Below are 26,911 nucleotides of genomic sequence, written 5' to 3' on the forward strand. Positions count from 1 at the left end.
TGTCATTCTTTGTGGATCACAACTTTAAATTAAAAATTAAAACTTCTGTTATTGATATTAACAAAACTATCATAAACTTCACATTTGGGAAATCATTTTTGGTTATTTCAAGGACTTGGAAATTAATTTCTAGACTTTATTTAATGTAATACTATCATTGAAAATTATAGGGCCTATCTCTATTAAGTGTCTGATAGTCAGTTAGTTATAGAGTCATGAGAGTTGGATAGTTAAATAGTTACAATCGGTCAGTTGTAGCTAGAATGTGACATTTTTAATTAATGGTCGTTTCAAATGGACATACCATTATACTATACAAAATATCTGTAAACAGGGGAAATCACTGCATTGCGTGTGCTATTTTTGCATCTCACTGGATAGATAATTTGTAAATGGTCAGAGGTTGGAATTGAAACATGGCCTTGATTAAAAAAAGGATAGGGAAACACATAAGAGTCAATAAGAGGAAAGCTGATTGGATAAAAAGGTAATATTTACAACCATAAAAAATTGTGTCAAAATCATGCATTACTATGTCTTCTGTGAAATTTGGATTATTTTACAAGTGTCTGGCTGGATGCATGCCTTTTTAATTGTCTCTTTAGAATAGTAGGTGTCAGTGGGCACTTTGCCTTGGGGTATGTGAAAGGGTCACTTCTAACAATGGCTGCCTCGACAGCCTAGTGTTAGAGCTTTGAGTGTGGGAGGTTGTGGGTTCGATCCCCGGCTGCGTCATACCAAAGACGTGAAAAATGGTACCAGTAACTCCCTTGCTTGGCACTCAGCATTAAAAAGGACACTGGCTTCTCTTCTCTAATACCTTTGTGGTGATGGATTCCATCAGGAATGAAGTGTTTAGAGTGATTTTTTAAATATAAGTTGTAGAACTTGCGTCAAAATCAACCAAAAATAAACTAGAGCTGCTTTTGAGAAAAGTGCATGTCTCCCACAACTGACTAATCATCTAAATAGTAAGTCAGTCTTTATGTACTGTTTACTTAGAGTGTTTTTTGGTAATTCAAGGGCCATAATTTCGAAGTGCCTGGGCTGATTTGGCTAGTTATCGAACTTGGCCGAGCACTTATTGGCAAACACATTTTATTCAAGTTTGGTGAAGATCAGATGAGAAATGTTCGACTTAAGAGTGCGGACAAGCTTTGTGACAGACGGATAGACAGACACACAGACAGGAGTAAATCAATATGTCTCCCACACCACTGTGTGGTGGGAGACATAATTAGTATAAACAATGGAGTGCGGACAAGCTTTGTGACAGACGGACAGACAGACACACAGACAGGAGTAAATCAATATGTCTCCCACACCACTGTGTGGTGGGAGACATAATTAGTATAAACAATGGAAGCCTATGGAAAAAAACAAGTTACTGTAGTGCTTGACCAAATGATAAAACATGATGGAAAACTACATCAAATATTACTTCTGCTATTCTGTTCATGAGCTAACATTCCCCAACATACAGAAATGACATGGTCATATTAACCATAAATTTGACTAGAGTTTTCTGATATTTTTTTAAGTATTCACTATATGCATATATGAAAAAGTGACTAACATAACTGCATGATGGTCATATTTTCAACAAACTGAAATAATTTTTAAAAATTTGGTATAGGACCACTAAAGAAATATTTCTGTGATCTTACTTAAAGTAGCTTTCTTAAAGACAAATATTCTGACAATGTTTGAGGTAAATCAAGCAGATCACTAATAAGTTTTTTTTCCAACGATTTCATCTAGTGATCTAGTTTTTCACCAAAGTGACTAAGTTACAAATTTATCCTAGATTCTAAACATGCAAACATTCTGACAAGGTATCACAAAGATCAAGTGGAAAATGTAGCTTATAGAGTATTGACAAGGTTTGTTTATGATTTAACCTAGTGACCTAGTTTTTGACCTCAGGCGTTTCAATTTTCAACTTGGCACAGATTTCACAGTAAAATACATTCTGACAACAAGAGGGCCATGAAGGCCCTGTATCGCTCACTAGACCTATTGACCTAAAGATCATCAAGATTAACATTCTGACTAAGTTTCATTAAGATATGGTCATAAATGTGGCCTCTAAAGTGATAACTAGCTTTTCCTTTGATTTGACCCAGTGACCTAGTTTTTGACCCCACATGACCCAGATTCGAACTTGACCTAAAGATCAACAAGATTAACATTCTGACTAAGTTTCATGAATATAGTCATAAATGTGACCTCTAGAGTGTTAACAAACTTTTCCTTTGAATTGACCTAGTGACCTAGTTTTTGACCCCACCTGACCAAGATTTGAATGTGACCTATAGATCATCAAGATTAACATTCTGACCATGTTTCATTAAGATATGGTCATAAATGTGGCCTCTACAGTATTAACTAGCTTTTCCTTTGATTTGACCTGGTGACCTAGTTTTTATCCTACATGACCCAGATTCAAACTGGACCTTGAGATCATGAAGATACAGTCATAAATGTGGCCTCTACAGTGTTAAGATGTTTTCCCTTTGATTTGACCTGGTGACCTAGTTTCTGATCCCAGATGACTCAATATGGAATTTGTCCAAGACTTTATTGAGGGTGATATTCTGACAAAGTTATATTAAGATTAGGCCAAAATTGTGACCTCTAGAGTGTTAACAAGCTTTTCCTTTGATCTGACCTGGTGACCTAGTTTTTGACCCAAGATGACCCAATATCCAACTCGTCCAAGACTTTATTGAGGGTAACATTCTGACCAAGTTTCATTAAGATTGGGCCAAAACTGTGAACTCTAGAGTGTTAATAAGCTTTTCCTTTGATTTGACCTGGTGACCTAGTTTTTGACCCCAGATGACCCAATATCCAACTTGTCCAAGATTTTATTGAGGTTACATTCTGACCAAGTTTCATTAAGATTGGGTCAAAATTGTGACCTCTAGAGTGTTAACAGTCAAATTGTTGACGACGACAATGGACACAGGGCGATCACAAAAGCTCACCTTTGAGCACTTCGTGCTCAGGTGAGCTTTAATTAAAACTTATGATGATCAAGTAGAAAATTTTGCTTTGTGCGAGCTAACAATGTTTTCCTATAATTTACCCCAGTGACTTTGTGTAAGTCTCAGGTTACCCAGTTTTAAGCTCGACCTATTTGTCACAGAGAAAATATTCTGAAGAAGGATTATGATCGTGGAGAAGAAAATGTTTCCTGGAGAGAGCTTATAAGGTTTTTCTATGATTTAACCTAGTGACCTAGTTTTAAGACCCTGTTGTAAACATGACCTAGGTTTCAGTGGGACAAATATTCTAAAAAATTCTATGAAGACAATAGGAAAGTGTTAACAAGGTTTTTCTATAATATCACATAGTGACCTAATTTTTGACCTCAGGTAAACAAGTTTTGAACTTGATCTAGATTTCATAGTTAAAAATTCTGACAAAGTTATATGAAGATAAAGATTCAACATCACCTCTAGTGTTAACAATGTTTTTCTATAATTTGACCGAGTGACCTATAGTAATCCAGTTTTGAACTTGTCCTATATTTCACAAAGACAAAATACTCTAACAAATACTTATGATAATCAAGTAGAAAGTTTGAACTAAGTTTCATAGTGACAAACATTCCGACAAACTTTTATGAAGAGTATGTAAAAAATGCAGCCTCTTGAGTGTGAACAAGGTTTTCCTATGAACTGACCTAGTGACCTAGTTCTTGCCCTAAATGACACAGCAGCATCTCATCCAAGAGTTTAATGAGGGTAACTTTCTTAAAATTGGCCAATATTGTGGCCTCTAGTGCATTAACAGACACAAGACAGACAATACATGACTGACACAGGGTGATCACAGTAGACAACCTTGCTCAAAATTGAATTGCCATAGAATGGTGAACCCCATATTGTCAAAAATGATGCCAGTCCAGTCAGTGATACCACACAATGATACTAGAGACTGTGTTTGTTGTAGATACATGAAGCAGTTCTTGAAAAGAAACCGATGAAATTTTGAAAAATATTTTAACTCTGGTGGACCATAAAAAGAGAAAGTAATCCTCTTTGAATGAAATGTTAGTAAGGACCTTACAAGAATGCCACAGACTACAGTTGGTGAAAGTTGTTCACGTGGTTCATGACAGAAGATATAGGATAAAGGCTTTTTATTGTTAACTAAAATGGGTGTAACCAGACCTCAATACAAAGATACTTCAGACCACTTTGGTGAAGTTCAATCAAACAGTTCATGGTAAGTTAAGGGTTTTTATATTCACAGCTCTGACAACCCATAAAAGGAGTGAAGTGGAACCATTTGAACAAACTGAAGACAGGCTTGTAAATGGATGATATAAACAAATTTTGGTAATTTTCCATCAAGCAGATCACAAGAAGAAGTTGTTTACAGATTTTTCTTTTATTGGTTCTGGCTGCCCTTCCAAGAGATTAAACTGAACCATTTGAACACATTTAAGAGAAGTCCATACCAGGATCCTACAGATCAAAATTGATGAAGAGCAATCAAGTAGTTCATGAGAAGTAGTATGAAGGTTTTTTTCTTTTCTACCTCGGGCAGCCCCAGAAATGGGTCAAGTGGAAACATTTAAACGAAGTTGAGAAGGACCTTACATAGATGCTCCAGACCAAATTTAACAGAGAACAATCATGTGGTTCATAAGAAGTTTTTGAAAGATTTTTCTATTTTCAGCTTTTGTGACCCTAAAAGGGGTGAAACAAAACAATTTTTAAAATAATGCAACAGACCAAGATTAGTGATCCAACAAGTGGTCATTGAGAAGAAGCTGACTAAAGCTTGGAAAGCCTAACAGAGCCTAGTATAAACTACAAGCTGGTAAATGGGCCAAACCGCCCAATAATTTAAAACACCTACTAATTGTAGTTCATAGATTTACATATCTAAGTGTCATCATTTATCATGACAAGTTTATTTAAATTCTATTTCAGTGTTCTGTTGGTACTATACAGGTGGGCCTGCCCATGCTTGTAATAAGACCTGTCGAGCACTGGGATCTTCCCAATAATAGCTGGAATTATCTACATTTAGTCCATGTGACAAAATATTCAAAATAATAATCCATAAAACTGATCTGTATTTTGAGACTGGCCTAAAAATCAATCATGCATTTTGTGTAGATGTGTTAACAATGAAACACAATTCAATTCAATTCAATTTAATATTTTGATCTATTATCCAACAGTTACTGTTCTGCTGTCAATAAAACTATTGTTTTGCAAGCATTATACATTCAGGAAGCCAAATTTAAGAACAATAGCCAATCAGGAAGCAAATTTTAAGAACAATAGCCAGTTAAGAAATGAATGTAATTCTTCAACCATTTAAAAAGATTAGCGACTTTCAGAGAGTTGAAATGCTTCAACATTTTATCATAAGCTTATTTCTTGCTTTTTAGAATATCACATGAATATATCACAAGAATACAACTAAAACCTATACATATTAAAGGATTTCAACAAAGATGGGATGCTCTGCTTCACAACCAGAAACTGTTTCAAGAAAACAAAACAATATCAATTCTGATGAAAAGGTAAGTCAACCAAGTAGAGAAACAGATAAGTGTAGTAATAATGAATGATCAAGGATTAAAAAACAGACCAGTCTAGTGATAATGAATGACTGAGGATTAGAAAAACAGACCAGTCCAGTGATAATGAATGACTAAGGATTAGAGAAAATAGACCAGTCCAGTGATAATGAATGACTAGGGATTAAAAAAAAGACCAGTCCAGTGACAATGAATGATTAAGGATTAGAAAAAGGACAAGTCCAGTGATAATGACTAAGGATAAAAAAGACTAGTCCAGTGATAATGACAGATCAAGGATCAGTGATGATGAAAAACCAGAGCAGAGAAACAGAAGAGTTCAACGATAATTTAAGACCAAAAAGTAGGCCTACCACTCATACTAAAGGAAACAGTGTGGAGCCATCTTGTCTAGCCACATAATGGTGGACATTTTACAGAACACTAATTATTCACCAGGGAGGCCAGAGAGATCTAAATCAAGCAAATTTCATTATGGATGTATTTTTGACATTTTGGTAGAAGAAATAGGAGAGAAGGTTGTATTTGGTGATATACCAGTTCACTGCAGTGTGATGTGATGTGTGTTGCAGTAAGCAAATGTGACATGAAAAACCTCACTTAGACGATATATGACCCCTACCTTCTCTTCACTTTATGTCACTTTTAGGATAATTCTTCAAAATGAGGTAAGGGTTTGTGATCCAAAATGGGTCTAGCTTATAATGTATGGTAGCTCTGGAAATACAAAATACATGTATACAAAATATATGGGAATAATATCAAGGTTTGTGTTACCAGTAGAAAACAGATCATCCTAGTGATAATGACAGATCAAGAAGCAGAGGAACAGACCAGTCTGGTGATGATGAAAGATCAAAGAGTACAAAAACAGACCAGTCTAGTGATGATGAAAGACCATAGAGTAGAGGAACACCCCAGTCTAGGGATAATGAAATATCAAAGAGTACAGGAAAAGACAAGTCTACTGATGATGAAAGATCAAAGAATAGAGGAACAGACCAGTCTACTGATGATGAAAGATCAAAGAATAGATGAACAGACCAGTATAGTGATGATGAAAGATCAAAGAATAGTGAAATAGACCAGTCTAGTGATGATGAAAGATCATAATGAAAGATCAAAGGGTAAGTCTACTGATGATAAAAGATCAAAGAATAGAGGAACATACCAGCCTAGTGATGATAAAAGATCACAGAGTACAGGAACATACCATTCTAGGGATAATGAAATATCAAAGAGTACAGGAAAAGACAAGTCTACTGATGATGAAATATCAAAGAATAGAGGAACAGACAAGTCTACTGATGATGAAAGATCAAAGAATACAGGAACAGACCAGTCTACTGATGATGAAAGATCAAAGAATAGAGAAACAGACCAGTCTAGTGATGATGAAAGATCAAAGAATAGAGAAACAGACCAGTCTAGTGATGATGAAAGATCATAATGAAAGATCAAAGAGTACAAGAAAAGACCAGTCTACTGATGATGAAAGATCAAAGAACAGAGGAACAGACCAGTCTAGTGATGATGAAAGATCAAAGAATACAGGAACAGACCAGTCTAGTGATGATGAAAGATCATAGAGTACAGGAGCATACCAGTCTAGGGATAATGACAGGAGCATACCAGTCTAGGGAAAATGAAATATCAAAGGGTACAGGAAAAGACAAGTCTACTGATGATGAAATATCAAAGAATAGAGGAACAGACCAGTCTACTGATGATGAAAGATCAAAGAATACAGGAAAAGACCAGTCTAGTGATGATGAAAGATCAAAGAATACAGGAACAGACCAGTCTACTGATGATGAAAGATCAAAGAATAGAGGAACAGACCAGTCTACTGATGATGAAAGATCAAAGAATAGAGGAACATACCAGTCTACTGATGATGAAAGATCAAACAATAGAGGAACAGACCAGTCTAATGATGATGAAAGATCAAACAATAGAGGAGCAGAGCAGTCTACTGATGATGAAAGATCAAAGAATAGAGGAACAGACCAGTCTAGTGATGATGAAAAATCAAAGAATAGAAGAACATACCAGTCTAGTGATGATGAAAGATCATAATTAAAGATCAAAGAGTTCAGAAAAAGACCAGTATATTGATAACAGAAGACCAACAAGCAGAGTTACAGACCAGTCTTATGATAATGAGAAGAACAGACCAGTCTAGTGATAATAGAAAAATAAAGAGTATAGAAACACACCAGTCTGGTTATACTGAAAGACAAAGGAGTAGAGAAATAGGCCACGGGGCTTTTCAGCCTTATATAACAGAGGCCTGTATAAGGCCACTTCCCAATCCAAAAATATACTATTTTTCCCCAACTGTGGCAGAGATATTTCAAAATGCAAGCGAGGATTTCCCCAAATCATGCCAACAGATAGTTAAGATTTTGTTTACATTTTAGTACTTCCAAAGGAAACATTTATCTGGTATTGATTTTTTGTTGCACTATAGACTTACAGTGCACAAAACCATGTGTGACACATTACAAATCTAACCTGTTATGTTCCATGGCCTGGATTTTAGTCCGTTACGTTCCATGGCCTGGATATTAGTTTGTGTTTCAGGGGAGATGAATTTAATTAGTCATTCAGTGTACTTCCAGTTGATTATTTTTCCCAAAATGGACAATTATTGCGTATAAATTTTTCAGTTTGAAAGGCCAGGGCCTCTTCCTAATTTCCTGATGAAATGCTCTGGGCCATTCAATAAATTATGAAAAAATAAATGAAAAGACATGTTTTTCTGTTTGAAAAAAAAAAAAGACAACAGTTACAGAAGACTGGGGGATTGTTGTGTAATAATAATCATTTCTGAACAGTATAAAAGATTAGATGTCAAAAAAGTTTTGTTTTTTTGCAGGACTCCCTATGTAACTTTGAGTCCATAGTCTGTACTATATGAATGGTAGATATTAAACATATTTCACTGAGCTAATAAGTCAAAAAAATCCGAAATGATGATGCAAAAGTTAATTTCTGTTGTCCTGTAATAAAACATCTATTGAATGGCTTGACTTTTGGACAGTCAAAACTATTGGCCCTGTGTCTTTCTGACATCAGACAATAGTTTTGACTATTGACTGGCAAGCCATACAGTAAGTGTATCATATATTGGGCTGCTGGTTTACCTTGTTGCGTTAAAGATAAAAAGAAAGGCCCACTGTAGCATAATTCAACCTACAATTCTTTATTTCTAAAAGTGACCTTTTACTGGTTTTTGATAAAAGAAAATATACTAGACTTTACATAACATCGCATACATTCAATAAATAACATGAGCTATATGTGTAATCAACATGGTATCTGCTAACAGATACAACTATGGCAGGCACAAGCAAGGGAGCTACCAGTACTCTTACCTGCTACACTTGTCGCAAGCACTACCAATGAGCTTTTAAGGCTGTATAGGGAATTATTTATTGTTCGAATAGAAAAGTATTTCTGTCTGTTACTGAAAATTTGTTGATTAACATGTAATGATGAACAGATTTAAACTTGTATTAAGCTGCCAGCAACTGTATGACACAATCTTATGTCACAAGTGTAAATAAACAAGAGGGCCATGAAGGCCTTGTATCGCTCACCTGACCTACTGACCTAAAGATCATCAAGATTAACATTCTGACCATGTTTCATTAAGATATGGTCATAAATGTGGCCTCTAAAGTGTTAACTAGCTTTTCCTTTGATTTGACCCGGTGACCTAGTTTTTGACCCAACATGACCTAGATTCGAACTTGACCTAAAGATCATAAAGTTTAACATTCTGACTAATTTCATGAAGATACAGTCATAAATGTGGCCTCTAGAGTGTTAACAAGCTTTTCCTTTGATTTGACCTAGTGACCTAGTTTTTGAACCCACCTGTCCCAGATTTTAAACTGACCTATAGATCATCAAGATTAATATTCTGACCAAGTTTCATAAAGATATGGTCAAAAATGTGGCCTCTAAAGTGTTACCTAGCTTTTCCTTTGATTTGACCCAGTGACCTAGTTTTTGACCCGACATGACCCAGATTCGAACTTGACTTAAAGATTATCAAGTTAGATTTGAACTTGATTTGAACTTGACCTACAGATCATCAAGATTAACATTTTGACCAAGTTTCATTAAGATATGGTCATAAATGTGGCCTCTACAGTGTAAATTAGCTTTTCCTTTGATTTGACCCCGTGACCTAGGTTTTGATCCCAGATGACCCAATATCAAACTCGACCCAGATTCAAATTGGACCTTGAGATCATCAAGGTTAACATTCTGACCAAATTTCATGAAGATACAGTCATAAATGTGGCCTCTACAGTGTTAAGAAGCTTTTCTTTTGATTTGACCTGGTGACCTAATTTTTGACCCCAGATGACCCAATATCAAACTTGTCCAAGACTTTACTGAGGATAACAATCTGACCAAGTTTCATTAAGATTGGGCCAAAAATGTGACCTCTAGAGTGTTAACAAGCTTTGCCTTTGATTTGACCTGGTGACCTAGTTTTTGACCCCAGATGACCCAATATCAAACTCGTCCAAGACTTTATTGAGGATAACAATCTGACCAAGTTTCATTAAGATTAGGCAATAATTGTGACCTCCAGAGTGTTAACAAGCTTTTTCTTTGATTTGACCTGGTGACCTAGTTTTTCAGCCCAGATGACCCAATATGGAATTCTTCCAAGATTTCATTAAGGGTAACATTCTGACCAAGTTTCATTAAGACTGGGTCAAAAATGTGACCTCTAGAGTGTTAACAGTCAAATTGTTGATGACAGACGACAGACACAGGGCGATCACAAAAGCTCACCTTTGAGCACCTTGTGCTCAGGTGAGCTAAAAATAAATTGCTTTGAAAAGTTAGCTAATTGCCCATGCAGAAATATTTTCCTGTTCTCAGGAAATCCCAGGATTATCCTGGGATATCCTGAGATTCTTTTAGAAGGCTGCATAAAAGTCTTGAAGACAGGACTTTAACACTAAAAGACAGGACTTTTCGTAGAAATTGTCCTGTTCTCAGGAAAAAGACAGGACTTTTGATAGAAATTGTCCTGTTCACAGGGAAAAGACAGGACTTTTGATGGAAATTGTCCTGTTCACAGGAAAAAGACAGGACTTTTTCTAAAAGATGCAGATTGAAAGATGGCATTTAATTTGAAACATGATCTTGTAATGGTCTAGTAAGTTAATTACATCCTGGTGTTGAAGACCCATGTTTTGTATCATTAAGCACTTGTGCTATGGTGTTGTTGGAGTAACAGGAATATATTCTATATTTGTAGTAAGTTATCAAATTATTTCTGTATAAAACTTTTAGAAATAATACTAAATATATACCTTCATTTAATGATTTTACAAAACAATACCAGTAAGTTATATCTAGTGTTTTTGCCATGTATGCACATATTTGAACTGATAAATTGATATTTATGCTATGACAGGTTGTATGTTTCAATGTACATGATGTATACTTTTTAACTAGAAAATATTTTTTAATATTTGGAAATGATAATCCTTAATTATTATTCTTACTGTAAATACAATTGAAATTTAACATTCATTCAATTTGTTAACTGTATTTCCTGCACATACTTGAACTGATAAATTGATATTTCTGCTATGACAGGTTGTATGTTTCAATGTACATGATGTATACTTTTTAACTAGAAAATATTTTTAATATTTGGAAATGATAATCCTTATTATTCTTACTGTAAATACAATTAAAATTTAACATTCATTCAATTTGTTAACTGTATTTCCCGCCAAAGAGAATTTCAAATAATGTTCACAAGGTATTCAATTACATGTTCTGGAAACTTTCCTGAAGACAGGACAATTTTCCTGAGATTTCCTGACAACAGGAATTCCTGGGATTTCCTGAAGACAGGACAATTCTCCTGAAATTTCCTGACATCAGGAATTCCTGGGATTTCCTGAAGACAGGACAATTGTCCTGGGCTATCCTGACTTCAAGAATTATCAAGACATTCCTGTGATTTCCTGAGAACAGGACAATATATACTTTTATTTTCTGACATCAGGTAATCCCAGGACATTCCTGTGATTTTCAGGATAGCAGGAATGTACATGATGTATACTTTTTAACTAGAAAATATTTTTAATATTTGGAAATGATAATCCTTATTATTCTTACTGTAAATACAATTAAAATTTAACATTCATTCAATTTGTTAACTGTATTTCCCACCAAAGAGAATTTCAAATAATGTTCACAAGGTATTCAACTACATGTTCTGGAAACTTTCCTGAAGACAGGACAATTTTCCTGAGATTTCCTGACAACAGGAATTCCTGGGATTTCCTGAAGACAGGACAATTCTCCTGAAATTTCCTGACATCAGGAATTCCTGGGATTTCCTGAAGACAGGACAATTGTCCTTGGCTATCCTGACTTCAAGAATTATCAAGACATTCCTGGGATTTCCTGAGAACAGGACAATTTATACTTTTATTTTCTGACATCAGGAAATCCCAGGACATTCCTGTGATTTTCAGGATAGCAGGACAGCATAGGTTTCTTGGTGTTCTGGTGTCCTGTTTTTTCCTGTGCACAGGAAAATCCTAGGATTGTCCCATTCCCATTTAACGGCATGAAAAGTCCCAGGACTATCCCAGGAATTCTTGAGATATTTTCAGGACATTATCCCAGGGTAGTCCTGGGACTTCCTGGGATAATCCCAGGATTTCCTGTTCCTTTTTCGCATGAGTGGCTGCTTCAAGCAAGTGGCTTCTTAATACAGGTGGCAGCTATGACAGGTTTGACTGTTAAAAAGCATTCTCAAACTGCCTGGTGCAGAGAACTGTATGACTGAGATAGTACAATTATTTTATAGGTATCAAAGATGAGATGTCCAAGTCCAAAAACTGACACTGAAAATGTACCAGTTACTGTCGTAAATAAAAACCAATCTGTCACAATGGCAAGTGTGAAGAGGAGTCATAGCAACTTAAAGGAGACATATAATTACCAGAAAATAGATCAACATGCTAGAGAGGTTAGTAAATAATCAAGGCTTTTTTAGTGGTTTGTCATTTAATTTTTATGGTTCAAAGTTCAGACATGCAGGAATTGAACCACTATGATTAATATCTTCGCATCAGAACAATGAACCTTGGTAATTTACACCACAAACTATGAGAAGACCTAGATTGTTTTCATTCTTACATGTTCACTGAAACAAACTGGTAAACAAGAGCTGTCTCCATAGGATGACATATGCCCCCGATGGCACTTTGAATGAATAGTTATGGCCGATGTTAGAGTTTAGGACCTTTGACCTACGGACCTGGGTCTTGCGCGCGACACATAGTCTTTCTGTGCCACACGTTCATGCGTAGTTATTTTAAAATCCATGCATGAAGATAAGTCATAAATGTGGCCTCTACAGTGTTAAGAAGCTTTTCTTTTGATTTGACCTGGTGACCTAATTTTTGACCCCAGATGACCCAATATCGAACTTGTCCAAGACTTTATTGAGGATAACAATCTGACCAAGTTTCATTAAGATTGGGCCAAAAATGTGACCTCTAGAGTGTTAACAAGCTTTTCTTTGATTTGACCTGGTGACCTAGTTTTTGACCCCAGATGACCCAATATCAAATTCGTCCAAGACTTTATTGAGGATAACAATCTGACCAAGTTTCATTAAGATTGGGCAAAAATTGTGACCTCTAGAGTGTTAACAAGCTTTTTCTTTGATTTGACCTGGTGACCTAGTTTTTCAGCCCAGATGACCCAATATGGAATTCATCCAAGATTTCATTAAGGGTAACATTCTGACCAAGTTTCATTAAGACTGGGTCAAAAATGTGACCTCTAGAGAGTTAACAGTCAAATTGTTGATGACAGACGACAGACACAGGGCGATCACAAAAGCTCACCTTTGAGCACTTTGTGCTCAGGTGAGCTAAAAATAAATTGCTTTGAAAAGTTAGCTAATTGCCCGTGCAGAAATATTTTCCTGTTCTCAGGAAATCCCAGGATTATCCTGGGATATCCTGAGATTCTTTTAGCAAGGCTGCATAAAAGTCTTGAAGACAGGACTTTAACACTAAAAGACAGGACTTTTGATAGAAATTGTCCTGTTCTTAGGAAAAAGACAGGACTTTTGATAGAAATTGTCCTGTTCACAGGAAAAAGACAGGACTTTTGATGGAAATTGTCCTGTTCACAGGAAAAAGACAGGACTTTTTCTAAAAGATACAGATTGAAAGATGGCAATTAATTTGAAACATGATCTTGTAATGGTCTAGTAAGTTAATTACATCCTGGTGTTGAAGACCCATGTTTTGTATCATTAAGCACTTGTGCTATGATGCTGTTGGAGTAACAGGAATATATTCTATATTTGTAGTAAGTTATCAAATTATTTCTGTATTAAACTTTTAGAAATAATACTAAATATATACCTTCATTTAATGATTTTACAAAACAATACCAGTAAGTTACGCCTAGTGTTTTTGCCATGTATGCACATATTTGAACTGATAAATTGATATTTCTGCTTTGACAGGTTGTATGTTTCAATGTACATGATGTATACTTTTTAACGTGAAAATATTTTTTAATATTTGGAAATGATAATCCTTAATTATTATTCTTACTGTAAATACAATTGAAATTTAACGTTCATTCAATTTGTTAACTGTATTTCCTGCACATACTTGAACTGATAAATTGATATTTCTGCTATGACAGGTTGTATGTTTCAATGTACATGATGTATACTTTTTAACTAGAAAATATTTTTAATATTTGGAAATGATAATCCTTATTATTCTTATTGTAAATACAATTAAAATTTAACATTCATTCAATTTGTTAACTGTATTTCCCGCCAAAGAGAATTTCAAATAATGTTCACAAGGTATTCAATTACATGTTCTGGAAACTTTCCTGAAGACAGGACAATTTTCCTGAGATTTCCTGACAACAGGAATTCCTGGGATTTCCTGAAGACAGGACAATTCTCCTGAAATTTCCTGACATCAGGAACTCCTGGGATTTCCTGAAGACAGGACAATTGTCCTGGGCTATCCTAACTTCAAGAATTTTTTATCAAGACATTCCTGGGATTTCCTGAGAACAGGACAATATATACTTTTATTTCCTGACATCAGGAAATCCCAGGACATTCCTGTGATTTTCAGGATAGCAGAACAGCATAGGTTTCTTGGTGTTCTGGTGTCCTGTTTTTTCCTGTTCACAGGAAAATCCTAGGATTGTCCCATTCCCATTTAACGGCATGAAAAGTCCCAGGACTATCCCAGGAATTCCTGAGATATTTTCAGGACATTATCCCAGGGTAGTCCTGGGACTTCCTGGGATAATCCCAGGATTTCCTGTTCCTTTTTCGCACGGGTGGCTGCTTCAAGCAAGTGGCTTCTTAATATAGGTGGCAGCTATGACAGGTTTGACTGTTAAAAAGCTTTCTCAAACTGCCTGGTGCAGAGAACTGTATGACTGAGATAGTACAATTATTTTATAGGTATCAAAGATGAGATGTCCAAGTCCAAAAACTGACACTGAAAATGTACCAGTTACTGTCGTAAATAAAAACCAATCTGTCACAATGGCAAGTGTGAAGAGGAGTCATAGCAACTTAAAGGAGACATATAATTACCAGAAAATAGATCAACATGCTAGAAAGGTTAGTAAATAATCAAGGCTTTTTTAGTGGTTGTCATTTGATTTTTATGGTTCAAAGTTCAGACATGCAGGAACTGAACCACTATGATTAATATCTTCGCATCAGAACAATGAACCTTGGTAAATTACTTCACAAACTATGAGAAGACCTAGATTGTTTTCATTCTTACATGTTCATTGAAACAAACTGGTAAACAAGAGCTGTCTCCATAGGATGACACATGCCCCCGATGGCACTTTGAATGAATAGTTATGGCCGATGTTAGAGTTTAGGACCTTTGACCTACGGACCTGGGTCTTGCGCGCAACACGTAGTCTTACTGTGCCACACATTCATGCGTAGTTATTTTAAAATCCATGCATGAATGACAAAGATATGGACCGGACACGCCCATCAGTGCACTATCATGAAATATGACCTTTAACGTCTAAGTGTGACCTTGACTTTTGAGATACAGACCTTGGTCTTGCGCGCGACACGTCGTCTTACTGTGGTACACGTTCATGCCCAATAATTTTAAAATTAATGCATGAATGACAAAGATATGGACCGGACACGCCCATCAATGCACTATCATGAAATATGACCTTTAACGTCTAAGTGTGACCTTGACCTTTAAGCTACAGACCTGGGTCTTGCGCGCGACACGTCGTCTTACTGTGCCACACATTTATGCGTAGTTACTTGAAAATCCATCCATGGATGACAAAGATATGGACCGGACACGCCCATCAATGCACTATCATGAAAAATGACCTTTAACGTCTAAGTGTGACTTTTACCTTTGAGCTACGGACCTGGGTCTTGCGCGCGACACGTCATCTCTCTGTGGTACACATTCAAGCCAAGTTATTTGAAAATCCATCCATGGATGACAAAGATATGGACCGGACACAAAAATTGCGGACAGACTGACAGACGGTTCAAAAACTATATGCCTCCCTTCGGGGGCATAAAAATATGCTAGGCTTCATTTACTTAAGTAGTAATGAACCAAACGTCATGCGGAAATATGATAATAAAATCTGTCTGCGTGTCAACTGTTGTTTATAGCAGAATATACAGAGCTTGACTTTCTTCTTTGTTTAACTGACAATTAAACTGAGCCATATTAGAATGTCTGAGTACTACTTGATTGACCCAGATGTGTGAAAGTTTATTATCTAACAAGCTTACTTTTAATCTTACACTAGACAAAAACTTACAAATTACAGACAGAGTTTGAGACTAAGTTTCATCCAACACCCATATTTACTTTTTATTTTTACTCTAAAGAGATACATTCGTGCTAAAAATCAGTGTGGTTCATCTGTTTTGCTACTGAATCTTTTAAAAAATTGTTTTTTTCCTTCAGAATTTCTGACTGAAACCATTTTGAGGAAAATGATGCAACCAAGAAAATGAATTGTCATATCAATAGTTGCTATCCAGAACTAGAAATACATTCTGCATGCCCAACAGACAATAGAATGTTGAGCCCACCAGCACCTTTGGCCTCTAAGTGTGACCTTGACCTTAGACCTAGGGACCTGGTTCTTGCGCATGATACTCTGTCTAATAATGGTGAATATTCATGCCAAGTTACATCAAAATCCCACCATGCATGAAGAAGAAATGCTCCAGACAAACTTCAATTTGACCTTTGACCTCAAACTGTGACCTTGACCTTTGAGATAGGAACATGAGGTTTGCACATGACACTCCTTCTCATTGAGGTAAACATTCATGCCAAATATAAACAGGATTGGTATATGCACGTCAAAGTTATGGTCCAGACAAACTTCAATTTGACCTTTGGCCTCCAACTGTGACCTTGACCTTTGAGTAGGAACAAAGGGTTTGCGCATGATATTCCTTCTCACTGAGGTAAACATTCATGCCAAATATAAACAAGATTGGTCCATGCATGTCAAAGATACGGTCCTGGCAAAATTGAACGGAAGCATATACACCAAAAGTGACGACTATATCAAGCTCACCACAAGTGGGCGGACACAAATACACAGACCCGCCAAAAGTGACGACTATATCGGGCTCACCGCAAGCGGGCTCGACAAAAATGCAAATAACACCCATTTTCTGAACCTGTCACTGTCTTCCATTCCACAAGCTTGTGCACAATCAGGTGCTTAACTTCATTTTCATTTTTTATTGAGAAGGTTGAAACAAATATACAAGACTTAGTGTCCCCACATCTCACTAAACCATCCAGATGGATAATTGATTTCTCCCTATTAAATAAATCATCTTACGGAGAAGTGACTTCTCCAAAAACTTTGGACCTAGCTCCAACCCTGACTTCTAACACTCTTCCAGGGGTTTTTTTTACGACTGGGGGAAGAGGCCCCAGCCTGTCACTGGGGGAAGAAAATAGCGCGCGACGAGCAGTTTTGGGGAATTTTTTCACTCGCAGGAATTTACAATTATGCATAATAAACACTTTAAACTATGTTTTTATTACATATTCTTGCAACTTTTAGCAACTATACACACTGTCACTTAGCAATAGATGGACTTGCACTAATGTTCACTTATCATTGTAACAAGGTGGGTGGGGAGAGTTGAAATGCTCAAATCATTGAATATTTAAAGGTCACATGCTTTTATTCACAAAAAATGCTTTAAAATAAGAGTTGCTTTTGCAAGAGTCATCATATTATTATTAAATGCATACTTTTGTTGGCTTTTTATTTCAATTGTACTAGAAAATCTTGTAAGAAAGGATAAAAAAGTCCGAAAATCACGATCGCGAAAACGTGTGACAAATATGAAAAAACGAAAGCAAACATTAAAAATTCTTGATAAAATACCCGTTTTAAATTTCATCTTTTCACCAGAACTATTCCATACTTATAATATCTGATTACTTAAGGTTTCGATGGAGGCCTTGAGAAACAAAAATCAAACAACACCAAATCATAGAAAGAAAGAGTTGTTTGACATGAAAATTGAACAGCATGTAAAACATGTATATTACTTTACGAAACAAGTGTCAGTATACTGATATAAACATTGAATTCCGGAAAAGGGCTGCCTAAAGGGGCTCCACTTCCGGACAGTTAAACGCCTTTAAAAACTCACCATTTTCAAAGAACTGTTACACATGTTTGTTTTGATGCATTTGCAATAGCGTGCGAGTGATGAATTTTCACGTAACAAGGTGGAACATAGTTTTCAGCAATTGTTTATCTTTTTTTCTTTACAAATGGCATTCATTTTCAAAGGGAGACAACTTTTTCTCAAAGATTACTTAAAATAATCGGAAAAAGTTGTTTCCCTTTGAAAATGAATGCCATTTGTACTTAAAATAATTGGGAACAGTTGTCTCCCTTTGAAAATGAATGCCATTTGTAAAGAAATAAAGATAAACAATTGCTGAAAACTGTGTTCCACCTTGTTATGCGAAATTTCACCACTCGCACGCTATTGCAAATGCATCAAAACGAACATGTGTAACAGTTCTTTGAAAATGGTGAGTTTTTAAAGGCGTTTAACTGTCCGGAAGTGGAGCCCCTTTAGGCAGCCCTTTTCCGGAATTCAATGTTTATATCAGTATACTGACACTTGTTTCGTAAAGTAATATACATGTTTTACATGCTGTTCAATTTTCATGTCAAACAACTCTTTCTTTCTATGATTTGGTGTTGTTTGATTTTTGTTTCTCAAGGCCTCCATCGAAACCTTAAAACATTTATATTTTATTTTGCTCTAGCAAAATACCTCGACAAAGATAATAAATTTGCGTAACGGCGGACCGGCTTATTTAATCGAATCAAGCACATAAAATAATTACTTTAAATTAACAACACCTATTACACAATACAGCATAAGCTGTTACCGCTAATTAACAAGAGGTACAAACACAATAATCTGACGCTGCATTGTTTATCAATCATCTATATTACATACTGATGATAACCACGTGTCAGTCGGCGCGTGGCGTGATTGACATCTGTCAGTAGCTAATTAACATACGACGCTCCGCCTACTGTCATACTTACGCTGGTGTCGACAAACAGTATGAAGTTCACTGGGATTTTGATTGACAAGGGGCAGAGCTTTCGAACTTGTTACGCATCAAAGAGTATTACCGCGAGACAAGCAGACGCCCACGGCATATTATGTGCGGGTCAGATACGAGTTTTTATCGATTTTCGCTGGTCAAAACCGGAACCTCGGGTCCACTGAACGCTCTTCAAACATTTTTCTACTATTTCTAAAGGTTTCCACACCCATTGAAAATTGTGAAAGACCGTCTGCAATTGTGAACAGGTCCGATATTCGGTCGGGAAAATCGCTGGGAGTAATCTCCATTGCTTTGTTTACGATTTTGGAGGGGGGAATTTCGGACGTAGGGGAATTTCGACTGCGGTAGGGGAAATCCTTGGCTGTGGGGGAAATCCTCGGCTGGGGGACGAGGCCGATATTCAGCCTCTGCTATAGTATAAAAAAAACCCCTGTCTTCTATAAGTAATGATGCACAGCCCTACATACCCATAAAATTGTTCACTGTAACATATAAAAGCTTCCTTTCTAATGCAGGCTCCAAACAGTGTGAAAAATTCTGCAGAAGAACTGGTGAAGTATATGTCAACTGTCTCCAAGGATCCTAGAATGTTGGCAAGAGGATTTTTTGTCTGGAGTTCCGAAAACATCAAGTAAGTATTAACGAAGGTCTGCAGATATAGTAATATGCAATGGTAGTCATTCTTCTGGAGAATTATCGAAATACTGCAATAAGGCTCACAGATCAAACAGTAAGAACTTGAAGAACAGCTGTTATGACAACTTTCCAATTTAACTGATGTTGAAAGTAAACATGAAACACTCAATATAACACCAAAAGATAAAGAAAACACAACGTAAAACCACATTGTGATAATGGCATGGGATAAATTATTTTTTGTTGAAATACATATTGTGTTTCATGTATTATATCAAAACACATTTAATGTCTATTATAAATATTCCATACTCTACCAAAAAAAACCAAAAAAACCCCCAAAACGACTGAAATACTGTTATAAGTATCATTTTCATATTATAATAAAAATTTTAACATGGTCCACAGCAATTGCAGTTGCCTGTTTGACATTAGTGTTAATAGATGTTAATGCTTCATACTTGAATTAAAAAGAACTAGATATTGGGGAATTCCTTTCTGCAATATTTTCAACGGCAGGGAGTTAATTATAACAGCATAAGGCCCGTCCAGGAACACATTTATTATTTCTTATATATTGTCAATAAACAGATTAGTTTGAAGAAACAATTATTATAATTTCAACATATTATTTGGTCAGTCAGCAACCTACTGAAAGGCAGCTGGCCTCCTATATAAATTCTACATACTTAGCAAGGTCTTCAACACACTTGTGAGGGGCAAGTTATTTGAGCCGTGCCATGGGAAAACCAACATAGTGGGTATGCGACCAGCATGGATCCAGACCAGCCTGCGCATCCGCGCAGTCTGGTCAGGATCCATGCTGTTCGCTAATAGTTTCTCCAATTCCAATAGGCTTTAAAAGCGAACAGCATGGATCCTGACCAGACTGCGCGGATGCGCAGGCTGGTCTGGATCCATGCTGGTCGCATACCCACTATGTTGGTTTTCTCATGGCACGGCTCATTTGAAATCCGAGACCTTAACCACTTGACCAAGAAGGCCCCATCCAAAGCATCTAGATATGGATAAGTCCTCACCTATTTTCTATTCCAGGTATGATGTGGAAGGATTTTTTGGACGAGCTACAAAAGCGCCAAATGATGCTGAGTCGGTAATGAAAAATGGCAGAAGTGTGTGTGAGGGTTACGCCAGTGTCTTTGAATTGTTATGCAGGTAATCTTAAATCAGTTACTAAACCAATTTAAAAATATTATAACGGTCTCATTAGTTTATGAAGTACATAAAACTTTATCCTGGTAAAAACTAAGTGTACAGATTTACCTAAGGCATTTTTGATCAAATATTCATGTGTTCAAATACTAAGTTTTTTTTTCTTTTCTATTTTTCTGCATTATAACAAATAGCTGTAAACTGTTACAGATTTCCTTACACATGACTTTCCTTAGATATGACAAAACTAGCAAAAAACAAGATGCACATCCATAGGACATTGGTGCCCTCACTTCTTGTCTCTGTACATGGTTCTAATTGGCTCTATTTGAAATATTTTTAAGATATATGCAACTCAAACTTTTAAGCACTTTATGTGTATTTTTGCTAAGTCAAGTCCGGCTGAGAGAAATCCAAAATAGAAAACCAGGTACACAACTTCACATGCAATATAATAATCCTCTAATATTTTATGACTCTAGGTCTAATACTTCTTGAGAAAAATGGAACTCAAATTTAAGCCCTTAATGCTTATTTTGACTAAATCAGTGGCCATAACTCAAGTCTTGCTGAGTGAAATCCAAAACATACCTATGCACAAAAATATTAATACATGGTCTCATGACCCTTGGTCAAATATTTTTAAGACATATGCAACACACTTTTAAGCACTTTATGTGCATTTTTCACTAGGATTATAACTTTGGTCTGGCTGAGTGGAATCAGAACACCAGGTACAAAATTTCACATGCTATGTAACAATCCTGTAACATTTAATGAGCCATTAAAGTCAATACCTTTTGAGATATATGCAACACAAACTTTTATGATTTAAATACACATTTTTGACTAAATCAATGGCCATGACTCCGGTTTGACTAAAAGAAAATCCAAACAAAACCCCAGTTGCAAAACTTTGCAAGCTGAGTAATATTCATATTATGTTTCATGACACTATGTCAAATAATTGATAAGATAACATGGGACACAATTTTTTTGCATATTTTGACTAAGTCAAGGACGATAACTGTAGGTCTGGCTAAGTGAAACCTAAAACAAAACTCAAGGTGCACAATTTTGCACACTAGGTCAAATACTTTTTGAGATACATGCAACACAAATTTTTAGGCCCTTTTTATGCATATTTTTGACTAAGTAATGGGCCATAACTCAGGTTTGGCCGAGTGAAATTCTGATTAAAACACCAAGAGCATTACTCCTCAAGTTGACTGACAATCCTGTGAGGTTTGATGACCCTGGGTCAAATACTTTCGAGATATGCACTACACAAATTCGGATGGATGGACAGATAGATGTCTGGACAAGGGCACCTCTAAGTGCTCAGGAGTCACAAAAATTAGGAGCCCAGCCTCCTTTAAGCCATGTTTCTTTTTTAAAGAAACAGAATGATTGGAAAGAATTTTGTTGAGGGTCATCTAAGGAATATTGCTGTGAAACTATTTTGAAACTGAGCCAGCAGTTAAGAGAAAAAAGCTTTCAAAGTTTTCCAGGTAGCTATATAGGGAAGCACTGCTCCCTGAAGGTCATGTTTTTTAACTAAAAAAAATATTTTAAAGAATCTGAAGAGGTTCACCTGAAGAACATTGCTGTGAAAATATCAAGTTTTTCATACTGCCATACAGGGAAAACTGGTCCTACCCCTTGGTGGCCGCATTTTTTTATGAAACCAAATGATCTGAACTTTGGTAGAAGTTCACCCAAGAAATATTGCTGTAAAATTATTTTAAAATCTTACAACAGTTTCAGAGAAGAATGTTTTCAAAATTTTCTACACAGCCAGGGAAAACTAGTCCTGATCCCTGGAAGCCATGTTTTTTTGGGTTTTTTTTGTTTTTTTAATGAAACAGAATGTTTTGAAAGAATCTGGTAAAGGGTCACCCAGAAATTATTGAAAAATCTGATTATTAAACATTCTTCTTTTGGTTGCTATGGCAACCAGAATTCTACATAAATGACCTAGATTTGAAGGAGTCTGAAAGCAGACCACCCAAGGAACATTCAGTTTTGTTTAGTTGAACTTGGCAAAGCAGTTTAGGAGATGGTTTTCTTTAAAGAAATTGTGGATGAGGGGCGGATGATAGAAAGCCAGCAATCCTAAAAGCTAGCCATGAGCACTTCATCCTCAGCTGAGCTAAAAAGATAATAACCTGAGAAGAATTAAGCAAACAAAATATAATATTTAAAATGCCACCTTAGTAATTCTATTTCAACAAGTTCTGCTAAAGCTGAAATTAGCCAATACTATTTCTTCAAATAACTTATTATTTCTTTGGTTTCTACAGAAAAGCCGGTATTCCAGTAAAGAAGATTTCTGGGTTTTCCAAAGGTTATGGTTATTCAGCTGCCAAACCTCTCACTCTTAGCACAAGCACAGACCATGCTTGGAATGCAGTCCAGCTTGAGGGCAAGTGGTACCTTTTAGACAGTACCTGGGGAGCTGGCCATCTTGACAGTGAAACTAATTCCTTCAAAAAAAAATTTGATGATTTCTACTTCCTAACTGATCCGAAACAATTTGTTTCTGCTCATTTTCCTTACATGGACAACAACTTGGAGGAAAGTCAGAAATGGCAACTACTGCCTAAACCACTCAGTCTTGAGGAATTCAACAAAAATGTTGAATACAAACCAGAGGCTTTCAGGCTTGGAGTTCTGGCTATCAGTCATCCACAAGCATATTTTGAAATGAAGAATGAAGTGGAGATGACATTCAAAAGTAAAGGAAAAGAGGAGATTACTATTACGGCAAGACTAATGTTGAAGGAAGGAAACTGGCTGAAAGAACAACGAAACACAACATTCGAATATCTGGAAAAGGGAGCTAACAAGTTATTGGTACATCCCAAAAGCCCTGGAACTTATCAGCTGACTATATTTGGTAAACTTGTTTCTGATGACAATAATGAAAAAATTCCAGAAATTATGGAATACATTATCAAATGTACTGAAGTCAAGGATAAGGACCATGAATATCCAGTGGCATTTGGAGCAGCTAGCACTGAAAGATGCATTCTACATGAGCCTCTGAGGGGAAACCTGCCTGCAAACACTCAAGTCCAGTTCAGAGTGTCTGCTCCCCACCTGCAACATGTAATGGTTGAACATACATACCTGGAGAAATCTGGAACCATGTTTACAGGGAATGTAACCACGCATGCTCCAGGATATCAAGTTTCCATGTATGGTACAAGGGGAGAAAAACATGGCAGACTGGATGGATTATACAAATTTCACACAGTTTGACTTTAACTATATCAATTTTAACATCATTATTTAGAGACTTACCCTAAGCCTTCTTTACGCAAGGGAAACAATCTAATTATATAGTGAAATTGTTGAGTGAACACCGTTTCTTAATCCTAATCCTGCCCATGTTATATCAGTGCAAAGGAAAAGTAACCTATCTATGATAAATGCCATGTATGATTACACAGTTATGCATCTGACAGTCTCGAAATTGATTTCTTCGATTTTCTCATATTTCTAGATATTTTTCCCATACTTTGACGCATATGTATGGGTAGTTCAGATTGTTCTCTTTCCAGTAGCAGCCTTTTCAACATATTTCACCTTGTGAAATTCTGTGGGTTTTGACTTTTTTAGAAAAATTGTCTGTTTGTTTACAAATTTCACCACAAAATATGTCCTACTTTCCCCAGGGCAATCAATTATTTGATCTTTACATAGTTTTGTATTCAGGTTGCTAATCCATGTGGCAAGTATGCATGCTTTTTTCATGATTAGAGGTAAAAAAGTGGGTAGTTTGCATGAGGTACTAGGTCAACTGTCACCTAAGCCTATCATAAAGTCTTTGCGGAGTTGTCTCCATTTTTTCCAAATATTTCACCCGGGATCATTTTTTTCAGCTCAAATAACTCTTTTTCAGTAAATGATATTTTAATAATTTTTTCAGTCCTTGTATTCTGATGCAGTTAACTTCACATACATTTAATATAGATAGCTCCTACTTAAAGTTTGTATTTTCAGTTACAATGCCTACATTATTAACATCATTATACTCTTTAACAGACTATTTCAATTTTGTCATAAGCAGAATCCAAATTAACTTAAGCATCAGCAAATATCCTAATGTGTGATATCTGTTCAAATATTGACAAAACACAACCTGATTTTAGCCTATTATATTCCAATAACTTTCCAATAACTGTGGTTGTACCTTTATGATAATCAATCAAGTGTTGCTTGATAAGTATTGTATGGAAACATAAAAGTAAGATCACTCTCACTTGTTTCATCTTTTTTCTTATTACGATATTGGCGGTAATTGTTAAAATCAAAATCAAATTATTTAGTTTCTACTAAATATATACTTTTACAGCATCAGTTTGTTCCTCATAATCAAAACTGTAGATAAACACATACAAATGTATGTGATATCACTTATGTGCTCATTATATGTATATTGTTTCTTATTCTCAAATACATATTAAAAAGGATTTTTTGACTTCTTGCTACTGTCATATACAACAGCTTTTTTTAAGCAAATGACAAACTGGTTTCAAAATCAACAACGAGGTGATAAGAACACCCTAATATATGAAAACATGCATGTCTACCTAAAAGCTTAAGTTGTAATTTGCAGACAGTTGGTAGAAGACCCTCGTACATGAAAACATGCATGCTCAACTGGAAGATGAAGTTGACAGCTTATAGGAAAATTCTGACATATTACCCTTTAAATGTGAACACACTTACACAACTTTTAAAACTGTTAGATTCAGAATATAGATGTTGTTCCATTATAAATTAAAATCATGATTACACACATTTCCAGCTGAATCATCTTTATTCCAGCCATAAAATAACAAACTATTCATCTTTTCTCTGACCCTTGATACATTTTAGCTGACCAAAAACAGAATGTCTGAGAATGAAAAATTGCAGAATTATTATTCTTTTATTCTACTTCAAAGCTATCAGGAAATCTATCAGATACAGGCACATCATATATCCTACTTGCCTCTTTTGTTTTAAAGTTATTATTACTGACTAGTAACTCCTCTTTATTAAAGTAAGAGATAGTTAAGTCAAAATTAATTCTTGTAACATGGGTGTTGTTCATATATATTGTTATCAATGTACATGTAATTCAAGTTGCCAAAGCCATTTGTTTTACTTTCTACATCAATTTAAGAAGAACCTATGAAAAATGGTACATTACTAACTCCAGGTAATAATCACGAATAATCACTGATACTAAATTCAAGTTAAAAGTAGGAGTAGGAGTGATGGATGTAAATAGGCAAATGCATACTCCTCTGAAACATTTTGTGGGGAGAGGAAGAACAAACTGCAAGTACTAGTCAATTAAGAAAATGTTTCCGCTGAGCAGAATTTTATAACTGATATTGGTAAACACAGCTATCATTCTGACAATGATATGTAAGTGTCCCTACCTGTTGTCAGTGTATGGTCATATATATCTTGCTGACAATGCTAAGTAAAGGTGTGTCTCTGTGTGTGTATGTTGGGATGGGGGTAGTATCATGAAGAGAAATTTGAGAGTAAAAAATAAATAAAGTAACAGAGAAAAAAAATTAAGTTCAAACAGAGCCAAAATTCTGTATCAAATTGCAAAAAGGAGTTGTGGTTCTTGGCACACTTCCTCATTTTATGATCTTTCATAAGTAACTTTTTAATCTGTAGCTTATATAGTTTTACAAAAAAAGTGGACCGAAACACCAATTCAACCAACTGCTGTGCTGACAATCAAATGACAACAATACAATATTGACTTTTCTTTCAAAAATCAGATAAGTTTATAACAAAAGATGTTGAA

At 35.8% G+C, this 26,911-nt stretch overlaps 2 protein-coding genes across 3 annotated transcripts in view; one reads left to right on the plus strand and one right to left on the minus strand.

The window, feature by feature from the left end:
• Positions 1–26,911, minus strand: part of LOC123535767 (uncharacterized) — a 168,251-nt gene that overhangs the window by 87,396 nt on the left and 53,944 nt on the right. The window lies entirely within an intron of this gene.
• LOC123535559 (kyphoscoliosis peptidase-like) lies at positions 5,335–25,568 on the plus strand. Its single transcript, XM_045318229.2, has 6 exons — positions 5,335–5,551; positions 12,438–12,599; positions 15,093–15,254; positions 19,797–19,912; positions 20,974–21,093; positions 23,394–25,568. Exons 1-6 carry the CDS (start codon positions 5,483–5,485, stop codon positions 24,352–24,354), a joined length of 1,590 nt encoding a protein of 529 aa, XP_045174164.2. The 5' UTR covers positions 5,335–5,482; the 3' UTR covers positions 24,355–25,568.

This window comes from Mercenaria mercenaria, chromosome 17 (genome assembly GCF_021730395.1).
Source record: "Mercenaria mercenaria strain notata chromosome 17, MADL_Memer_1, whole genome shotgun sequence".
Taxonomy (NCBI): domain Eukaryota; kingdom Metazoa; phylum Mollusca; class Bivalvia; order Venerida; family Veneridae; genus Mercenaria; species Mercenaria mercenaria.

Coding starts and splice junctions, on each gene's coding strand:
- LOC123535559 (XM_045318229.2), top strand. CDS start 5,483: ATGGGATGCTCTGCTTCACAACCAGAAACTGTTTCAAGAAAACAAAAC. Junction 5,552..12,437: donor ATATCAATTCTGATGAAAAG/GTAAGTCAACCA, acceptor ATTATTTTATAG/GTATCAAAGATGAGATGTCC. Junction 12,600..15,092: donor TAGATCAACATGCTAGAGAG/GTTAGTAAATAA, acceptor ATTATTTTATAG/GTATCAAAGATGAGATGTCC.